At 47.1% G+C, this 19,480-nt stretch overlaps 1 protein-coding gene across 10 annotated transcripts in view; it reads right to left on the reverse strand.

Moving 5' to 3' along the window:
- The window catches only part of cald1a (caldesmon 1a), a 63,677-nt gene that overhangs the window by 16,459 nt on the left and 27,738 nt on the right, over positions 1 to 19,480 (reverse strand). For 4 of the 10 annotated variants that reach the window (XR_014614171.1, XR_014614172.1, XM_084175809.1 and 1 more), the window contains exons 1-8: positions 18,774 to 18,973; positions 18,050 to 18,132; positions 6,919 to 7,053; positions 4,186 to 4,576; positions 4,058 to 4,087; positions 3,015 to 3,088; positions 2,259 to 2,523; positions 1,104 to 1,244 (exon numbers count right to left, since the gene is read on the reverse strand). Coding sequence is in view for 7 of the 10 variants with exons in the window: in XM_084175809.1 (XP_084031935.1) it covers positions 1,104 to 1,244; positions 2,259 to 2,523; positions 3,015 to 3,088; positions 4,058 to 4,087; positions 4,186 to 4,576; positions 6,919 to 7,053; positions 18,050 to 18,123 (1,110 nt within the window). In the remaining 3 variants the exon portion in view is untranslated. Of the gene's footprint in view, positions 1 to 1,103; positions 1,245 to 2,258; positions 2,524 to 3,014; positions 3,089 to 4,057; positions 4,088 to 4,185; positions 4,577 to 6,918; positions 7,054 to 18,049; positions 18,133 to 18,421; positions 18,484 to 18,773; positions 18,974 to 19,480 lie in introns of those variants that run through there. The other 6 variants (XR_014614170.1, XM_084175810.1, XM_084175807.1 and 3 more) reach the window with 3 other exon arrangements.

Below are 19,480 nucleotides of genomic sequence, written 5' to 3' on the forward strand. Positions count from 1 at the left end.
CTTCTGGAATGTTATGTCCTAATGTCACTACTCTGGAACTACAGTAAATGTTGTCACAACTACGGTATCGTGATTTGAACTACAGGAACAACACACTGGATGAATCAACTAAAATAAATACAACTACTAGTGTGTAAGTATGAATCAAACAAAGGTACACAACTCACTCCACTGCAAAACAATAATTTTAGCACAGACACTGGAATGAGTATAATCTCACAACAATGCATCACACATGCATTAGCTATGATTACAACAACGTTGCCCCTAGACACTGATCTAGGGTCAGGTTTACATTCCTCCCTCCTAATGGTTCAGGTTTAGATATGGGGAAGGGTAATCTGATCCTAGATCTGTACCTATGAGCAACTTCTACCATCAGCTGTACCTACAGTGAACATGATGACAAAGTAAAGCTGTGGAGAGGAATGGAAGAATGTTAACATTTACCAACTGACCAGACCACAAACAACAACAAATGGAATTAGTTTATTACCTCAAAAACTATAAGAAAACCACTAACACACAAAGTAAGACTATTTCTGGGCATGTTTTATTGTGCCCAGCCTGCGAGATGGATATTTGCTAAACTTGGAGTAATTCGATTTTCTCCACTGGCAGAAAAGTGAAAACCCTCATGGACATTCACTGCATGGGATTTTATTTCAGCAACACTGGAGCGTTTATTCACATAAGTTGATTAAACACACTACTCCATGACAAATATTATCTTAATGGTGATAAGTTGTGGCGTTTCCATTTTCCATGCCTTGTACGCAGTAGCAAGACAACAGACAAACCCACACAGACAGAAAACAACCGAACAGAGACACTTATTGTCAACAATGACATTGTAATGTAGGATAAGGTAGAGATTATGCCATGAAATATACTAAGAAGTACAAGCTACTATATGGGAGCCAACTGTTACATCTACTTCAGTTTCTTTCACTTGGAGTAGCTTTTGGATCCCTGCAGTGTACTTGCTAGATTTAAGACAGGACTGAATAGGTTAAAGCTATGTGATAGCATTCGAACATAGTCATAGACAGACATGACAGAGGGAGGTGACAGAGGTCAAAGGTCAAAAGTTGTTGACTGACCTTGAGGGAGGATCCTCTGGGGCTGAAGCATTTGAAGGGTTTGGCCTCTCCGTCAACAGTCTCCACCCCCATCTGCTGTCTCTTCTCGGCCGCCTCCGCCCTCCTCCTCTCTATCTCCTCCTTCATCCTCCTCTTCTCCTCCTGAGAGATGCCGAACTCTCAGTTATTAAATGGTCACACACGCATGCACGCACGACCAAGAATGTATGCACGCATGCAAATGATAACTAAGCCCGGGTATCCTCCTCTAAATTGAACTTTGGCCTAGTCTATAGATCAAAGCACCACTCCTCTAGTGAAAATACTTATTTACAGTTTATTTTACTGTATTACAGTCTGTTCTTATTGGTATTGTACTGTACAGTAGGTGCAGTAGGTAAACAATATTTATATTTGATGTCCAGGCTTCTATTTGATTTCCACCTATATCCAGGCTTCTATTTGATGTCCACTTATATCCAGGCTTCTCCCACCCTGACACAAAGCAGTCTCCTATACACCACAACATGAGACGAAATGTCTGGAAATGTCAGAAGCTGTGTCTGAAATGGCATCCTATTCCCTACATAGTGCACTACTTTGACCAGAGCTGTATCTGCAGAGCCCTGATCAAAAGTAGTCCACTTTATACGGATATTGTGCCATTTCAGATGGAACCAGAGAAACCTGTCTGGATAAGACATAGTACAGTACAGTAGACTAGGTGATTGGACGGCGAATGGTGCAGTGTCAAGTGCAAGTATGAACAGGCAAATTATGGACTGACTATCATAGCTCAGATATGTGAGGGTGAGGTCATATAGCAGGGGAAGAAGAATGATGGCCTATAAATGAATTATTATTGGGATTCAAATAGGAGTGCGCTGATAAGGATGTAGTATAATAAGATAATGTCATGGTGAAGCAGGCAGGAATATGACATATAGCTGTTATCTTCAACAGGTGTTATGACTAAATCAACTGAACAGTCTTGAGATGAGCGGAGGGAGGGAGGGAGGGACATAGAGAGAGAGAGAGAGAGAGAGAGAGAGAGAGAGAGAGAGAGAGAGAGAGAGAGAGAGAGAGCGCAGAAGAGTGAAGGAGAGAGGCAGAGAGAGAGAGAAAGAGTGACATCACTGCTAAAGAGACACTCCCCCTGTCCACTTCAACCCCTACCTCCTCTCTGGCCTTCTTCTCGGCCTCCTCCTGTTTCTTCTGTCTCTCCTCCTCTTCTATGATCTTCCTCCTCTCCTCCCTCTTCTTCTTCAGTTCTTCCAGCTCCTGCTCAGCTTCCTGCTGCTTCTGTCTCATCCTCTCAAACTCCTCGCTCTCCGCATCGTCACGGCGGCGCTTCAGCTCCTCCAGCTTAAGCTCCGCCTCCAGGCGCACCGCGTCATCCTGCTCCTCCGTCCCCACCTCTGGGGAACGCACGCTGCCGTGGCTATGGGACACACACAGGAAGACAGGTTAATGTCGTCACACAGGTAGAAAGGCAAATACACACTCAGATGTCCATGCACACAATCAGACAGACAGACAGACAGCCAGACAAATGCACACGTACACACACACACACCAAGATTCAGCCCGGCGCTGTCTAAGGTAACAGTGTGTCTAAGGTTTCACTCCAGTGCTTCCCTCTGGGGAGCTAGGATTACGTGACCTGTGGCAAATACAGCAGTTCTGCTCTAGAAACCAACTATGCTAAACAACAGTGTGTTTGTGTGTGCTGGGATAAATATGCCTTTAAATTACATTACAGACACCTTGGACAATACTCTCCCACCTCTCTCCTCCCCTTATCTTTTGAATCATGACCAACGTAATGCTAAGACCACAGAATGCGTGTGTGTTTGTATGTGTGTGTAGGCATGCATGCATGTGTTGCATGTAGCATTAAACCATTAGAGCATCTAAGTCTCTGGCTCCCACCTCAGGGTCCTTTCAGTTTTTTTGTGTTTTGGAGGAATCTCCTCGTGCAGACCTCCATTCTGCTTTTCATTCACCTGTAGGTACAGAACACACACTGAGCACACTGAACTCTGGGAATGAAGGAATGATTGTGTCTGTGTGTGGGTGCTTCTGTGTGACATCACACCATTCCAACCAGACCAGTGACTCCACTCTGTGACCCTAGCTTTGTCCCAAATTACACCCTATTCCCTAATGCACTAATGCACTTTTAAGTCTTAAAAGTAGTGCACTATATAGGGAATAGGGTGCTATTTGGGACGCACCTCTGAGAACAAAACAGGGGGTTGCGGAAGTGAGTAGACATGACAACAGATGCAAAACACGGGTTTCACACACAACCCCCCCCCCCCCCCCCCCCCCCCACCGAGGCAAACATGCAGCTGAACACACAGTGACCATATTGTGACCACTCTGTGGATGGCATGGCATTAAACCATATTAAAGATAACCACACGACCGTGACCACAACCACACCTTATAACATGGAGCTCTATTACCGTGGATGCAAAACCACACTGTGACCACACTTAGCGTCTGGAGAACTTCAATGTCTGGGAAATATTAATTTAGGCTGCTACACTGCTACTCTGCTTCACTGACAAAGACATTATGAGTTGTCTTTAGAGTTATTATACACTATGATTTCTGATAATTATTTCAGAGACATTTGAGTTATCCAGAGATGTTCATGCTCCCATTTCACACCTCTATGTTAAAGTCTTACCACATCCAAGCTGTTTTGGATGGTTGATATCTCATAGTCTTCCTCAGTCTCATTGTTCAGTGTCACTGTTGTGCCCTCTACCTCTAACTGATCTGGTTCCTCTACCTCTTCCTCTACCTTATCACTTAATTCAGCATCTTCTTCAACCTCTGCCTCATTTAAAACCACTGCTTGTCCTTCTGTATCTTCCTATGAAAAGGAATGGGAGTGTCATGTTTGATCAAAATCAGATAAACAATCAGCAAACTCCAGCCAACATTACAATCAATAATCATACCTCGTTTCTAGTTTTTTCGTCAATGGATTCCTATGGATAAATAAGGTACATTTTATGAATTAAAACATGCTGATGGTAAAATGAAACGAAAATGGACAGAAAAGTCCATAAAAGAAGAATAGACTGACCTGTTCTCTCATATAGGACCGTCTCGGTTTCTCCTCCACCACCTCTTCCTCCTCTTCTTCCTCTCCCTGCTCTGCCTCTTCCTCCTCTGGAGCAGCTTCCTCTTCCTCCTCCTTCTCATCCTTTCGGCTGTTCCGCTCTTCCACCTCTTCTTCGTGTTCTTGGTAACGGCCCCTGCGGCCGACGGACCTCTCATCCACACTATTCTCCCCGCTGCCGTGGTTACCGTCATTGCCGGGGTTCTGATCCTTCTCTCGCTCCAGAGCTTCCATCATTCTTTTCTGCCTGCGCTCCTCTCGTTTGGCCATGCGCTCCAGCAGGGCCTGCTCATCGTCGTCTCCTCCACCCGAGGAGGTCACAGAGGAGGAGGACACAGACACAGTCTCTGTCACACTGAGAGAGAGAGAGAGATACATGCCACAGTCAATTACACAGTCAATCACTATCACACTGAGGGACATAAACAATTAACCACTGAATTCGCTTTGTGGTCACTGCTTCTGCAGTTAAACTACCCCGCTCTGCTGAACATTCAAGATCAGGACACCACGACACAGTCAATATGGATTTCTACTCGGCTCACATGGACATCAACAACAGGGGAAATAGCATTTCAGCTCCATTTCCAGTTCACACGCTTTCTAATCAATTTACCTCACTGAGTTTTCTGGCTTCCTAGCTTTGGGTTGTTCTGTTATCCACAGGTTAGGTCCAACAGCGTAACTTAGGCCTACACGAAAGTTCATGGCTGCTTTTCTCTCACAGAAACATATCCAGTCCACAATGCAGTAGCGACTAGCTACCTCCTTTGCCCAGCCTCATAGCAAGCTGACATGGCATCCATACAATACAGTACGTGGGTCTGCATCCAACCCTCCAACCACCTCACACATACCGACAGAGTTTAATACAGGCTGACGACACCGTTTGGCAAATGTTAGCACAGAACCACAACACAATCAACAATGGGCCGTGTTACGTCTGATCACAGGTCGAGACAATCCCTGACTTGTTCAATAACCACAGGATATGGCTGTGACCTCACAGAGAGAAATCATTCTCCACTACAATGGTGCTTCTGTACTGGTGGATGTCAGAGCAGCCCACTACTTTCAGTGTCTACTGCTATACTGACCTCAACTAGACATGGTATGGAGGCCGACAGTAGGGTGAGCTATTTATGACTGATTGGTAGACAAAAGAAGAGGGTCTCTGTCTAAATGATGTAAGTCTATGGTGTCTGCGCTTCTCTAATGTAAGACTTGTGCTTCTTCAACGCATTAGAAAGGGTACTAGCCTACAGAATGATAGGGAGCCACAGTGCACCTATTCTATTGACAGCATATACTATAAAAAATAACAGAAGAGGATGGGAAAGTATAGGATATTTCTATTCGTTTTAAGATTTGTATTTGAAATTCAGTTTAGTTTCAGTTATTTTTCAGATCCAGTTTTTATTTAGTTCAAGTTTGACAAAACCATTTTTATTTAGGTTTTATATAATGTATTGCGTGGGAGGCTAGGAGCCATTTATGTGTTAAGTTTGTGGGTTTTTGGGGATGTCACTTCTTGCCACTGTGGGGCAGTAATGCATAAGATGATGGGTCAGGTCATAGGTTAGGTTTAAAGGTAGACTCAGCGCGATGACGTAGATGCACAAAGTAAACAGTAGTAGTGGGTCAATTTCTGCAACAAACAGGAGCGTTGAAGTGCGAAGTTTTGGTCTCGTAGCTACCACGTTGTAGCAGCGTGAAGCGTATTCATGCACATGCGCAGATACTCTGTGTGACCGTGTGAGAGCAAAGTCTTGCATCGTGCTTGTCTCAAATGATGCGTTCGAGCAGATCCTTTTTGTCACGTCTTTCAAAGTGTGTTGCATTCTGGGGATGAAAATGGTCCAACTTGCGCCTACATGTCGACTGCTTGTGATCAAAGGTCATGATGTTTCTGCAATTGCTCCTCACCGACTTCATCCTGCAGCTATCGTCTGCATTGTGGGAGGCTGTATTGTCAACCAATCATTAGGGTGTTTTTGTTTGACCCACACAAACATGACTGAAACAGGAACCAATTTGCCGTGATTTATGTGTACAGTGGATATATACAAATAAATGTGATATTTGAGGGTCTCTCTCACTTATTGACTGTACAACATGTACACACAATATTATATTAGGATTTTTTGTTGTTGTGTGATATGGGGGTTAGATACATGTTTATTTCGCCATTGTAAAGAAAACCTTTTATAAACAATGGCAACACTGCCATGTTGATCTGAGCCTTGCTGTTAGAAAACCACATTAGTGTCTGACTTTCGGCTGTCGCAGATGCACCTCCCCCGACTTCACTCCTTGACTTTCGTCTACAGTCGGTCGCTTTAGCCTTACCACTCAAACGCGCCCAATATCTGCTGTGCTGCTCTTGCCTGCCAAAAAACTACAACTGAACATAATTCATGATGGTTTTTATTTTATTTTATTAGTTTCAGTTATTCAGTATAGTTTTTCAAACATTTATTAATTATTTAATTTCAGTTTACTAAATTGTTTTTTGATGATTCGTTTTCGTTTTAGTTTCACTTTCAGTTGACTATAGTAACCTTGTTACACACACATCCATTATTAAAGGGGCAACTGGGTTCAAAACACAATCTCCTGCGCACCACAATACTGTTAGCCCCTGAGCTTAAGCCTAGGCATTATGTTTGGGAGCTAACACAAGTCTTCAGGTCTTACCTGTGGCTGTTGGTCATCACCACGCTGTCACTGGGTTCCTCGCCTCCCATCCCTCTCATCCTCTCCTGACGCGCCCTGCGTCTACGCTCCCTTGCAGCCTCCTCCTCATCCTCATTACTACCCTGGAAGGCCATCCTGAGGGAGGAAGAAAGAGAGGGGAGAGAGAGTCAAGTAAATCATTGTTTTCCAGATAACTGTAAGAAAAAACTCAAAAAACATAACATGACCATAAGTTCCAGTGATGCTGACAGTAGGTCCTTCTTTACAGAGGGAGGGATCAGGGTATTTACAGTACAATACAAAGACTCATGGTGTCTTTAATCTACTTGATTCGCTGTACTCACATCCTACCCTGTTCTGCTCTACTCTACTGAGCTAAGGTTTCACTTTTGATAGCCTGATGAAAACAGTGTCTGGAGATGTGGCTTGGCCAGCGATGACAGGAGAGGACCCTGACTGTAACACGGCTGCTGGCCCACGCCTGCCTCAGTCCAGGCTCGGCCCAGTGGAGGGGTGGAGTGGTGGGGAGCTGTAGTGTGTGAAGGGCTGTAGTGTGTCTAGTGTGTGTGTGTATATATGTGTGCGTGTGTGTGTGTGTGTGTGTGTGTGTGTGTGTGTGTGTGTGTGTGTGTATGTATGTGAGTGTGTTTTGCCTGTACTATGCTAGCCAGCCAAAATTATTCTAAGGCCAGAACACTGATCTCAACGCCCTGCAGTTTGACAGTCTGACAGGAAAGTCTTCAGCCCACGGATGTGCTTCTAAAAGGTACCAGTCCATTCTATTTAGATTCATCTTCAATTTCATGAATCATTCATGAAACATTGGGAAAGCCTCTCCCCTACAGGTCTGAACCGACTTCTTCTCTCCCTTTGTGAGAAGAGCTCCATTCTGTCTGCCTCTGTGTGATCTTCAACGTCAGTGTCAGGCATCGGCTAAGCTAAGCTAACATCATATGGCCGTTTGGCAGTGCGTATTGCATGTCGTTGAAGCATTTGCAGTTAACATGTTAAGCAGAGTGGGTTTATGGGAGACTTTACAGCTTGCGAACAGCAGGCTCTCCTGCTGGGTAAACTGACTGAAGAATGTTGTCATAATTGAACACAGGACTCTGCTCACTCCCAAGCTAAACCTGGGGGGACAGTGACATCATGATACTGTATCAGCCCTCTCTCATGATCTTTCTCTCTCTCTCTCTCTCTCTCTCTCTCTGTCACATACAGGGTGTTTCTCAATATGCATACTACCGTGCTCCACACTCTCATGCTCAGAGTTCATTCTCAGAGGACGTTCTCTTGAGTACGTTCTTGAGTACGTTCGTGAAGATGAGAGTGTTGAAAACCAATGATAATGTACATTTGAGAAGCATTGTGCACTCCCCTGCTACTGCATTACCTTTGACCAATACAGACTAAACAAGATAACTACACTGAACAAAAATATAAACGCAACATGTAAAGTGCTGGTCCCATGTTTCATGAGCTGAATTAAAAGAGCCCAGAAATTTTACATACGCACAAAAAGCTTATTTATGTCAAATTTTGTGCACAAATGTATTTACATCCCTGTTAGTGAGCATTTTATCATTTTTCAAGATAATCCATCCACCTGACAGGTGTGGCATATCAAGAAGCTGATTAAATAGCATGATCCTTACACAGGTGCACCTTGTGCTGGGAACAATAAAAGGCCACTCTAAAATGTGCAGTTTTGTCACACAACACAATGTTACACCCTGGCTCTGGGACTCTATATGTTGAGCCAGGGTGTGGATATTCTATAGGTTGTATTTCTGTGTTGATTGGTTCCCAATCAGAGGCAACGAGTGTCAGCTGTGGCTGGTTGTCTCTGATTGGGAGCCATATTTATAGAGGCTATTTGCCCACAAATGTTGTGGGATCTTGTTTCTAGTCTGTTTGTGTTAGACCGTGAACTGTCACGTTATCGTTTTGTTGTTTTTGATCGTCTCTAAATAAAGAGTATGTTTGCCTGCAACACTGCGCCTTGGTCCTCCTCTGTATACGACGATCGTGACAGAAGATCCCACCAAACCAGGACCAAGCAGCGTGTCCAGGAACACACGCAGGAGGTAACGCTGGTGGATGTCCTCCTCGGCTGGGGGCAGATTACGAAGGAGGAGGCCGTCCGGTACCGGAAGGCGATGAAGGGGGAGACCCAGGCAGGAGTGGAGAAGCGGCGTCAACCGGGCCGTGGTCGGACAGGCGAGAGGCACCCCCAATAAATTTTTTTGGGGGGGCACACGGCATGGGCGACTGGGCAGCAGGAGGCTGCCACAGGGCGAATTGGGAGATTAGGAGAGGAGGCCACCGGGTTTTGGGGGCCAGAAGGCAGGTTGGCGGAGCCTGGATGGAGAGCAGAGCCAACTCCCCGTACTCAGGCATGGCAGCATGAGACTGGGCAGGTTCCGCGGTATGCGGAGCTGCGCACTGTGCCACAAGTGGTCCGGCATAGTCCGGTACGTCCTGTGCGAGCACCCCGCACGTGTTGTGCGAAGGTGGGCATGCAGCCAGGACGGAGTGTGCCGGCTCAGCGCTCGTGGCCTCCAGTGCCTCTCCTCGGTCCCGGATATCCTGCGCCAGTGTCACGTGCTGTTATGCCAGTACGGGTACACAGCCCTGTACGTCCTGTGCTGATGCCTCACACAGAGTGTGTGAAGGTAGGCATTCAGCCAGGATGGGTTGTGGCAGCTCTTCACTCCAGGTCTCCTATCCATCTCCACAGCCCGGTCCGGCCTGTCCCTGCTCCATGCACCAAGCCTACGGTGTGCGTCGCCAGCCCGGTCCGGCCTGTCCCTGCTCCACGCACCAAGCCTACGGTGTGCGTCGCCAGCCCGGTCCGGCCTGTCCCTGCTCCACGCACCAAGCCTACGGTGTGCGTCGCCAGCCCGGTCCGGCCTGTCCCTGCTCCACGCACCAAGCCTACGGTGTGCGTCGCCAGCCCGGGCCGGCCTGTCCCTGCTCCACGCACCAAGCCTACGGTGTGCGTCGCCAGCCCGGTCCGGCCTGTCCCTGCTCCTCGCACCAAGCCAGGGGTGCGCATCGTCAGCCCGGTCCGGCCCGTTCCTACTCCACGCACCAAGCCAGGGGTGCGCATCGTCAGCCCGGTCCGGCCCGTTCCTACTCCACGCACCAAGCCAGGGGTGCGCATCGTCAGCCCGGTCCGGCCCGTTCCTACTCCACGCACCAAGCCAGGGGTGCGCATCGTCAGCCCGGTCCGGCCCGTTCCTACTCCACGCACCAAGCCAGGGGTACGCATCGTCAGCCCGGTCTGGCCCGTTCCTACTCCACGCACCAAGCCAGGGGTGCGAGTTGTCTGCCCGGTCCGGCCCGTTCCGGCTCCACGCACCAAGCCAGGGGTGCGCATCGTCAGTCCAGCACAACCCGTGCCTGGGTCACCGGGGCCTGGTAAGGTACCGGTCAGCTGCTCCACACCGGAGCCAAAGCGGTCCGCTTCTACGATGTCCGGTCCAGCTCCAGCCAGCGGGGCCAGACCGGACCAGGGGCGCCACGGGGGGATGGTGGAAGGGTGGTGGTCAAGCCCGGAGCCGGAACCGCCTCCGAGGAGGAATGCCCACCCAGCCCTCCCCTGGTGTGTGTACGTTTAGGCGCGGTCGCAGTCCGCGCCTTTAGGGGGGGGTACTGTCACACCCTGGCTCTGGGACTCTATATGTTGAGCCAGGGTGTGGATATTCTATAGGTTGTATTTCTGTGTTGGCCAGAGTGGTTCCCAATCAGAGGCAACGAGTGTCAGCTGTGGCTGGTTGTCTCTGATTGGGAGCCATATTTATAGAGGCTATTTGCCCACAAATGTTGTGGGATCTTGTTTCTAGTCTGTTTGTGTTAGACCGTGAACTGTCACGTTATCGTTTTGTTGTTTTTGATCGTGTCTTTAAATAAAGAGTATGTTTGCCTGCAACGCTGCGCCTTGGTCCTCCTCTGTATATACGACGATCGTGACACACAATCTGTAATAAAGCCCTTTTGTGGGGAAAAACTCATTCTGATTGGCTGGGCCTGGCTCCCCAGTGGGCCTGGGAGGGCATAGGCCCACCCACTTGGGAGCCAGGCCCACCCATGGCTAGCCAGCTAGTTTTACGTGTAAAAAACAACCTAAAACTAATGTTGTTATGAAAGGTAAATTCTTCGTGGGTAGCTAGCTAGCAATTCTTTGTCAGTTAGCCAGCGGTCTATGCATACCTGCAGTGGATATTCTAACATGCCAAAATGAACACAGTATGTATTCATTAATATATCAAGATAACATTTTGGAGTCAGGCAACATTTTCTCTCACTTCAGTTTAAAACCCAGCCGCCATTGTTATAGAGAAATGTGTCTTCGTTTTTTACGTGGTTGCGTCATCTTACATCAACAATCCTGGGAATATTTCAGTTGAAGCTTGCATCAACTCATGCTTCAAAACGTGTACAAACAAAGTACGCATCTGAGAACTGCCCTCAGTGCTCATACTCTGACCACTCCCTGCTCAGAACACGGTAGTATGCATATTGAGAAACACCCACACTCTCTTACACTTTCTCTCCTTCGGTCCCTCTCACTTACAGAGCATGGGAGTGTATGTAAGTTTGAGAGCCAGGGAGAGAGAGAGAGAGAGGGAGTGTATGTGTTTACGCTAAAGGTAGGCACCTCGCTACACATTCTCTACAATTTGATACACATTTACAATTCCATCAGACTAGAAGCTCTATTCTAACAGTCCATATTGCTCTTCATCCTTAACATTATGCACATAGATGACTGGCTATATCACCAAGTGCAGTTTGTTAAACAAAGTAGCAAAGACTGACTCAACCTCTGGAGAATAGTATAGTCCCAGAAACAGCCTAAATGTCACGGGAAACTGAGACAACAGCGTCTAAAAATGGATCAGACCAGTCCTTAGTGGCACAGTGCAGTTAGTATCACAGTATTTCAGGGTTGACAATGCTTTATGAAAGTCCAACAAACTCTTAACAGCTTAACTCTTGTCAATCAAACGTTTGGCGCTCTTGGTTCTGGACTGATGCACCAATGAAGGCCCCAATGCAATATCCTCCTTATTTATAGACCAAATGCCACTTCAGTACGGCCTCTCCTTCCATCAGAGAGAGAGAGATAAAATAGGGAGAGCTCTTATCCTATAGTCAAGATAATAAATCTTCCTATACAGTAAGAGCCTGAGAGTCCAGCCATAGCAATCACATTCAGATAGGTCTCTCTCTCCCTCTCCGTGTCTCTCTCTCTCCCTCTCCGTGTCTCCCTCTCCCTCTCCGTGTCTCCCTCTCCGTGTCTCTCTCTCCCTCTCCGTGTCTCCCTCTCCATGTCTCTCTCTCTCTGTCTCTCTCTCTCTCTCTCTGTGTCTCTCTCTCCCTCTCCGTGTCTCTCTCTCCCTCTCTGTGTCTCCCTCTCCGTGTCTCTCTCTCCCTCTCTGTGTCTCTCTCTCCGTGTCTTTCTCTCTGTGTCTCTCTCTCCGTGTCTCTCTCTCCGTGTTTCTCTCTCCCTCTCTGTGTCTCTCTCTCCGTGTCTCTCTCTCCCTCTCTGTGTCTCTGTCTCCCTCTCTGTGTCTCTCTCTCTCCCTCTCCGTGTCTCTCTCTCCCTCTCTCTCTCTCCCTCTCTGTGTCTCTCTCTCCCTCTCCGTGTCTCTCTCTCCCTCTCTGTGTCTCTCTCTCCCTCTCCGTGTCTCTCTCTCCCTCTCCGTGTCTCCCTTTCTGTGTCTCTCTCTCCCGCTACGTGTCTCTCTCTCTCTGTGTCTCTCTCTCCGTGTCTCTTTCTCCGTGTCTCTCTCTCTCTCTCTCTCTCCCTCTCCGTGTCTCTCTCTCCATGTCTCTCTCTCCGTGTCTCTCTCTCCCTCTCCGTGTCTCTCTCTCCCTCTCCGTGTCTCCCTCTCCGTGTCTCTCTCTCCCTCTCTGTGTCTCTCTCTCTCTCTCTCTCTCTCTCTCTCTCTCTCTGTGTCTTTCTCGCCGTGTCTCTCTCTCCGTGTCTCTCTCTCCCTGTCCGTGTCTCTCTCTCCGTGTCTCTCTCTCTGTGTTTCCCTCTCCCTCTCTGTGTCTCTCTCTCTGTGTCTCTCTCTCCCTCTCTGTGTCTCTCTCTCCCTCTCTGTCTCTCTCTCCCTCTCCGTGTATCCCTCTCCGTGTCTCTCTCTCCCTCTCTGTGTCTCTCTCTCCCTCTCCGTGTCTCTCTCTCCCTCTCTGTGTCTCTCTCTCCCTCTCTGTGTCTCTCTCTCCCTCTCTGTGTCTCTCTCTCCCTCTCCGTGTCTCCCTTTCTGTGTCTCTCTCTAACTCTCTGTGTCTCTCTCTCTCCTTGTCTCTCTCTCCGTGTCTCTCTCTCTGTCTCTCTCTCTCTCTCCCTCTCCGTGTCTCTCTCTCCGTGTCTCTCTCTCCGTGTCTCTCTCTCCGTGTCTCTCTCTCCCTCTCCGTGTCTCTCTCTCCCTCTCCGTGTCTCTCTCTCGCTCTCCGTGTCTCTCTCTCCCTCTCCGTGTCTCTCTCTCCCTCTTTCTAGACATTCTTAAGGGTGGCCTTACTTGAGGAGTGCTTACAGTACACCTACTTTGACTGACAGTTAATAAAGTGCATTGCAAACTTTGGCTATCCAGCTTCCCTTGCAATGACATGTATAACTTATGTCGGCCATTACATGAACATGTTTTCTTGTGGAGTAAATTCTGTAGCTGGAGGATGAAGGTAATCGTTTTATTGCAAGTGTGTGGAATTTTCAACAGTAAACACTTCTGCATTTGTTTTATATCCTAACAGAATTTGTTGCTGTTGTCCGTTTTTACAATGTGTACAATAAAGTTGATTTAAGCCTAATGTTGCATTCAGTTCCTGACTACTTGAGTAAGTACATAATGTCCAGTCACACTAGGTCCAGTCACCAAACACATTAGGGGAAAATATTTCCAAATATTTTCTTTACGGCAAAATATCTCAGCAATGTCTGTGAAAACAACTTTGGAAAGCCCATGAGAAAATACTTCTTCACCTCTACTGGACTAAAACGGAGAGAGCAAGAGAGAGAAAGAGATAGATAGATAGAGAGAGATAGAGAGATTGAAAGAGAGAGAGAGTGCACATGGAGGGGGGCGTGATTTACTGCCAAAACGGCTGGCCCATTCCCACGCTTCACCCTGTCCTTCACTTTCTCCTCTAGGACCAGAGAGAGAGATAGCAGCGTCATAGCCCCTATCCTTTAGTCTACAGACATTCTAGGGACCTCTATCTTGTTATCAGTGCTCCATAGACCTATGTACATTTTAACCTGCTCATCACCCACCTCTATAGCTCCTGCCCTTATTTCTGAGCACCTGAGTAATGGCCAGTACAGTGCTTCCCATGGTGAGATTCCCGCTGTTACGCGAGTTCCTTTTGAGTTACAGCTTGACATTATGGGTCCTGTCTAGACACATTTGTTCGGTTTATATACATTGTGGGGCAGAAAAAAACTGAGTGGGTGGGTCACAGGAGCACCAAAACGTGAGGGAACCAGTCCACCCCAAACATTCAGAGCTGGGCAGAGGCCCTAACAGATACAGACACAAGCTGGCCCAGTGAGAGTTTATGGTGCAGGCCGCCGGTTGGGGAGGGCATGTTTAGAACGGTCCATTCACTAAGGATGGATGTTATTTGGGTCTGTTTGGAACGGTCCATTCACTGAGGATGGGTGTTATTTCCTGGCCTCTTCCTGGCCTCTATGGAGACCTGGCCTGCACACAGATGTGGAGGAGATGGGGGCAAAATGGTAGCTTCGCTTCTCAAAGGGCAGCAGACTGACAAACACTGGCCTGCACAGAACTGTTTTGCATGTTGCCTCAGCTATGAAATATTATATAAATCAACTCAACTGCAATGGGCTCTGTCACCAGAAAAAGGGGTGTGACATGACAGAACACAGGACAGGGTTATAAGGTTTGGGAACATTCCAACAGAATATACTTTTTTTAAGGTGACAAATAAAAACAGCAGTCAAAACATTCCAGTGTGTGTGTGTGTGTGTGTGTGTGTGTGTGTGTGTGTGTGTGTGTGTGTGTGTGTGTGTGTGTGTGTGTGTGTGTGTGTGTGTGTGTACATTGTCATAGCAAAGCCCAGGTCAGTCACAGAGGGCAGAGGACAGTATGTGAACTCCACTGTGCAGGCCACCAACCAGACCGATTGAGATCCCAGTTGTATCATTGTATGTCATTTATCACAGAGTGCAGTACAAAAGGCCCAGTCAGGCAACCCCTGGGGCAACAGTGACCAGAAACACTGGTTTCTATACCACATTCTTTAGAGGAGCTGTGTGGAGGCCTTTACATTTATTAGATTTTGTTTGATTAATTCAATCAAAGTTTCATTCCAGTATGTACAGAGTAATAAACACACCCAGCAAAACTACATAGTAGATGGTGAAGCGGAGTTCACCTTGGCCTAGCAGTATCTGGCCTGCTGGTGATTAGGGCTGGAGCTTCACCTCTCTGCCAACAAGACAGATTCTTCTGTTATAGACTGGGTCTGACACAACGCAGAGACACGAGTGCTGGGTAACTCCTAGGCCTCTCTCTCTATGCACGCGCATGCACACACACACACACACACACACACACACACACACACACACACACACACACACACACACACACACACACACACACACACACACACACACACACACACACACACACACACACAGAGCAGACAAGAATCTTGGCTCACTGGGCTAAAGGAGGCGAATGGAGCTCGTCAAGCCTTCATCACCTGATGACGGTCCAATCTAGCTGAACCCCTCCAGTACTTTCAGACCTCCAGATTGCATGTACATGGGCTATACAGTAAACCAAGCATGCATGCATACCTGTGGAGGCTGCTGAGGGGAGGACGGCTCATAAAAATGGCTGGAACGGAGCAACATGGAATGGCATCAAACACCTGGAAACCATGTGCTTGATACCATTCTACTCATTCCGCTCCAGCCATTACCACGAGCCCGTCCTCACCAATTAAGGTGCCACCAACCTCCTGTGATGTATACACACGCACACGCACACGTTAGCCCAGCCATGCAGTCCTCCTCCAGGGCCTGGTGAGTAGGAAACAGCTCCTTGTGATCTCTGCTAGTAAATACTAATAATGTAAAAGTGTTTGGCAGCCCTGACTGCAGATCTTATTGTATAGACTGGAGTACTCTCACTCCGCTGTGTCTCCTCTCTCTGTGTGTGTGTATGTATCTGTTTTCTTTTTACATCATATCTGGTGATGGTTGACTGGATTTGGTCCAACAAGACAACATGTGTTTTTGACTTGTTGGATAAGGAGAGACATGGAAATATTGATTGTGACAGCATATCTGCAAAATGGAAACAATTCAATATAGCGATGTAATCTTTTATCAATAACATGAGTCGGTTGAAAATCGTGCATGGTCCCGCCAACTGAAATGACTCCTTTAACTAAATAAACAGACATGAACAAACTCCCACCATGCCTATAGCTTACTACTCTTACCCTCTCTCTCACACAGTCTGCATTTTCTGCCAAATTCCATATTCTCCATGTAACATAAACACTGTGGGATAATATAAATAACATGCCTAAAGGTACAACAATAGATGCCAACATTGCTACAGAAGTTGACATTTGTTGTACAACATAATCACACATCACAATGTAATGTATGAGATTACTATATTCACTGATTAAGTTGACTGGGAAGTATTTTCTGTTTCCAGCCACATTACAGTATTTACAATTCAGGAGGACAATGTCATAGATATCAAGTTTAAAAAACAAACAAACCACCAAAAAATGCTGGGTTAAAGAGTGGATAGAACACAAGTTGGATTATTTTTTACCCAGCGAGTTGGGTTTATGAGCTATGATCCACCAGGTCAGATCAGAAGACTGGAGGTGTGGCTTAGTAGGGGCGTGGCTTTTAGATAGTTCTGTTTAGCCACCCGTGAGAGTAAATGTAATTATATTTGATCTGTTCTGTTGTATTTTGTCAACAAATGTTAAGGAGCATTGACACTTTTGTAGCTTGCCAATCAATCATTAACATAGTGTCATAGCCAAGGCCTTGCAAACTTTGGCTCAGGCTTGTTCAGTAGCTCCTGTTTGCTGAGAGCCCTTATCATATCTTCAGTAAATATCACTGCCATATCTCTCAGTAAGGGATTGGACCTCCAGAGATATACATTTGCATATCTTATTGACCATGATGCATATTCATATTTTATGATGTGCGTGGCCAGGTTAAATGTCTGTTGTTTGTAAGTATAATTGGGGTAAGGGATGAAGCTACCCAGACAGGCTGAGCAAACTAAGCTCCTGGAGTTAAGTAGTATACTGTATCCTTGCTCCGTAAAAGGAGACATGGTTGAGGTGATTCATTTGAGATGAGCTCAATTGAAATGTCTTGGCTTGTCATGTATTACATAACTCATTTGACTTGAGGATGCACATAGGCATTTTATATGAAGTCAACAGTACATTCTACCAGTGACATGATGAGAGACAAAGCAAAATGTATTGAGTCAGAGAGAGAGAGAGAGAGAGAGAGAGAGAGAGAGAGAGAGAGAGAGAGAAAGAACACAACACAGGTCATCAGATCAGTGGTAGATTATTGCCTGCATGAGGAGGAGAGGAAGCCATTATTTGCTGAGTGATGTTTTTAAAGCCCTGAGGAGAGTCCAAACTATTTAAGGGTTGGCTCTCTGGTTCCAACTTGGCATGGAGATCACAGGGACCTGTAACAACCTGAGCCTTGCTCAAAGCCCTTTAACTGACTTCAACTGGGCTCTGAAGAGCACTGAGGTCATATGATCACAGCACTCGCTGTGTCATCAACACCCCCTCTGGACAACACCTGCAACTCCCTCTGGCTGCACACTTACCGTTATGCAATGATGTTCAGAGTGGTATGTTGACAGATAAACTCCAATGAGATAAGACAATAATATCGTAGATATGTAAGTGTGTGTGTAGTTGCTGATGGATATGGAAGAGGTTTGAGGTTAAGAGGAGGGAGAGTAGGAAGAGGTGGAAGAAGATAGGAAATAGGAGAGGGAAGAAGAGCGGGAGTAGAGGTTGGAGATAAGATGGAGGAGAGGGATGAAGAGGAGGAAGAGGAGGCCAGTCTTACCGTTCAGCCTCCAGGCGCATCTCCTCCCTCTTCTGCCTCCTGAGCTCTCTGCGCTGCTCAAAGTCATCGTCCATGGTTACGCCCTGCAGGATCATCATTAACAACGTTTTAGTTTATACACTGGAAGGATATCTGAGTTTATCACCATCCGGTACCTCTGTATCCTCTACTGGGTCGTATTCATTAGGGCACGCAACGGAAAACATTTTAAAAGGTTCTGCAACAGAAAAACTAAAATAGGTGTTTTTTATTGGTTTCATTCTGTTTTCTTCTGCTTGATACGTAGTGAATATGACCCTGATGTCTCTCTGCTCTAGACCTCGATACAGGGATGCATGTTTGTGTGCCTACTACGATATTCACTACCAATACCTGCAGTACAGTACTATGAAAACGTTGATATCTCTCCAAGCCAGACACACGATCACATTTCACTATAAAACAAAACAAAGGGAGAAAGTGAAGGAATGAAGGAGGAGGAGAAAGGAGGAGAAATCGTGTGAGGAGGAAGAGATGTTAGCACAGGATGTTAACTCTCTTCACTAAAAATACCCTGGGTACGTGACAGACAGAGGAGAGGAGCGGGACCACCCAGAAGATCCTTAGCCTCTCATCATCAACCTACGCTCTTCTCTTACAATAACACAAATGTACACAACTACAATTTAGCCTTCTACTACAGCTCCCACTAAAGTACATTGAGTGAAAGGCTACAGTACTATACCTTAGCAGTTGTGACGATTAGCCCTTTAAATATACTGTATATTCTTTCCTCTTACACCATTCCAGCCTCTCTCCCACTGCTTTATCCCAGCACGGCTACAGCACAAAGAGTTCCTGCGCTGCGGCACAATCTTTCACCGGCTTCAGCAGTCAACAGAAAAGGCAAACGCCTGCTTCTTCCTTTCCCCCTTCTACTCCTCCCCTCCCTCCCTCCCTCCCTCCCTCCCTCCCCTCCCTCCCTCCCTCCCTCCCTCCCTCCCTCCCTCCCTCCCTCCCTCCCTCCCTCCCTCCCTCCCTCCCTTCTCCCTGTTGCTGTCTTTCCCTTCTTTAACTCTATGTCTCTCTCTCTCTCTCCCCCCCACACTCCACCCCTTGCTCTCTCCTTCCCAAACCGCTATTATTTTTCCTGTTTTGTTTACAGAGCTGTCAGTGGTTGGCTAGGATCAGATCTGGGATCAGTTTTAGAGAGGCAGGGGGATTCTTCAGGCTGGCTTCCTGAGTTGTGGTGTAGATCCTGCTGTAGCCTCCTGCTCTGTGCCCCTCTGCAGCCTCACACAGTGAGAGGACCAGAAAGGGGCTCCAACACGCACACGCATACACGAGAACAGGAAACACAAGGACAGGGGAGGTATGCTTTAAACAAAACCCATCACTCCCAGGGCTACTGCCTCCCTCCCCTTCTCTTTCCCTCCATCTCTCTCTCTCCTC

Source organism: Coregonus lavaretus, assembly GCF_964263955.1.
Source record: "Coregonus lavaretus genome assembly, chromosome: 13".
NCBI classification, from domain to species: domain Eukaryota; kingdom Metazoa; phylum Chordata; class Actinopteri; order Salmoniformes; family Salmonidae; genus Coregonus; species Coregonus lavaretus.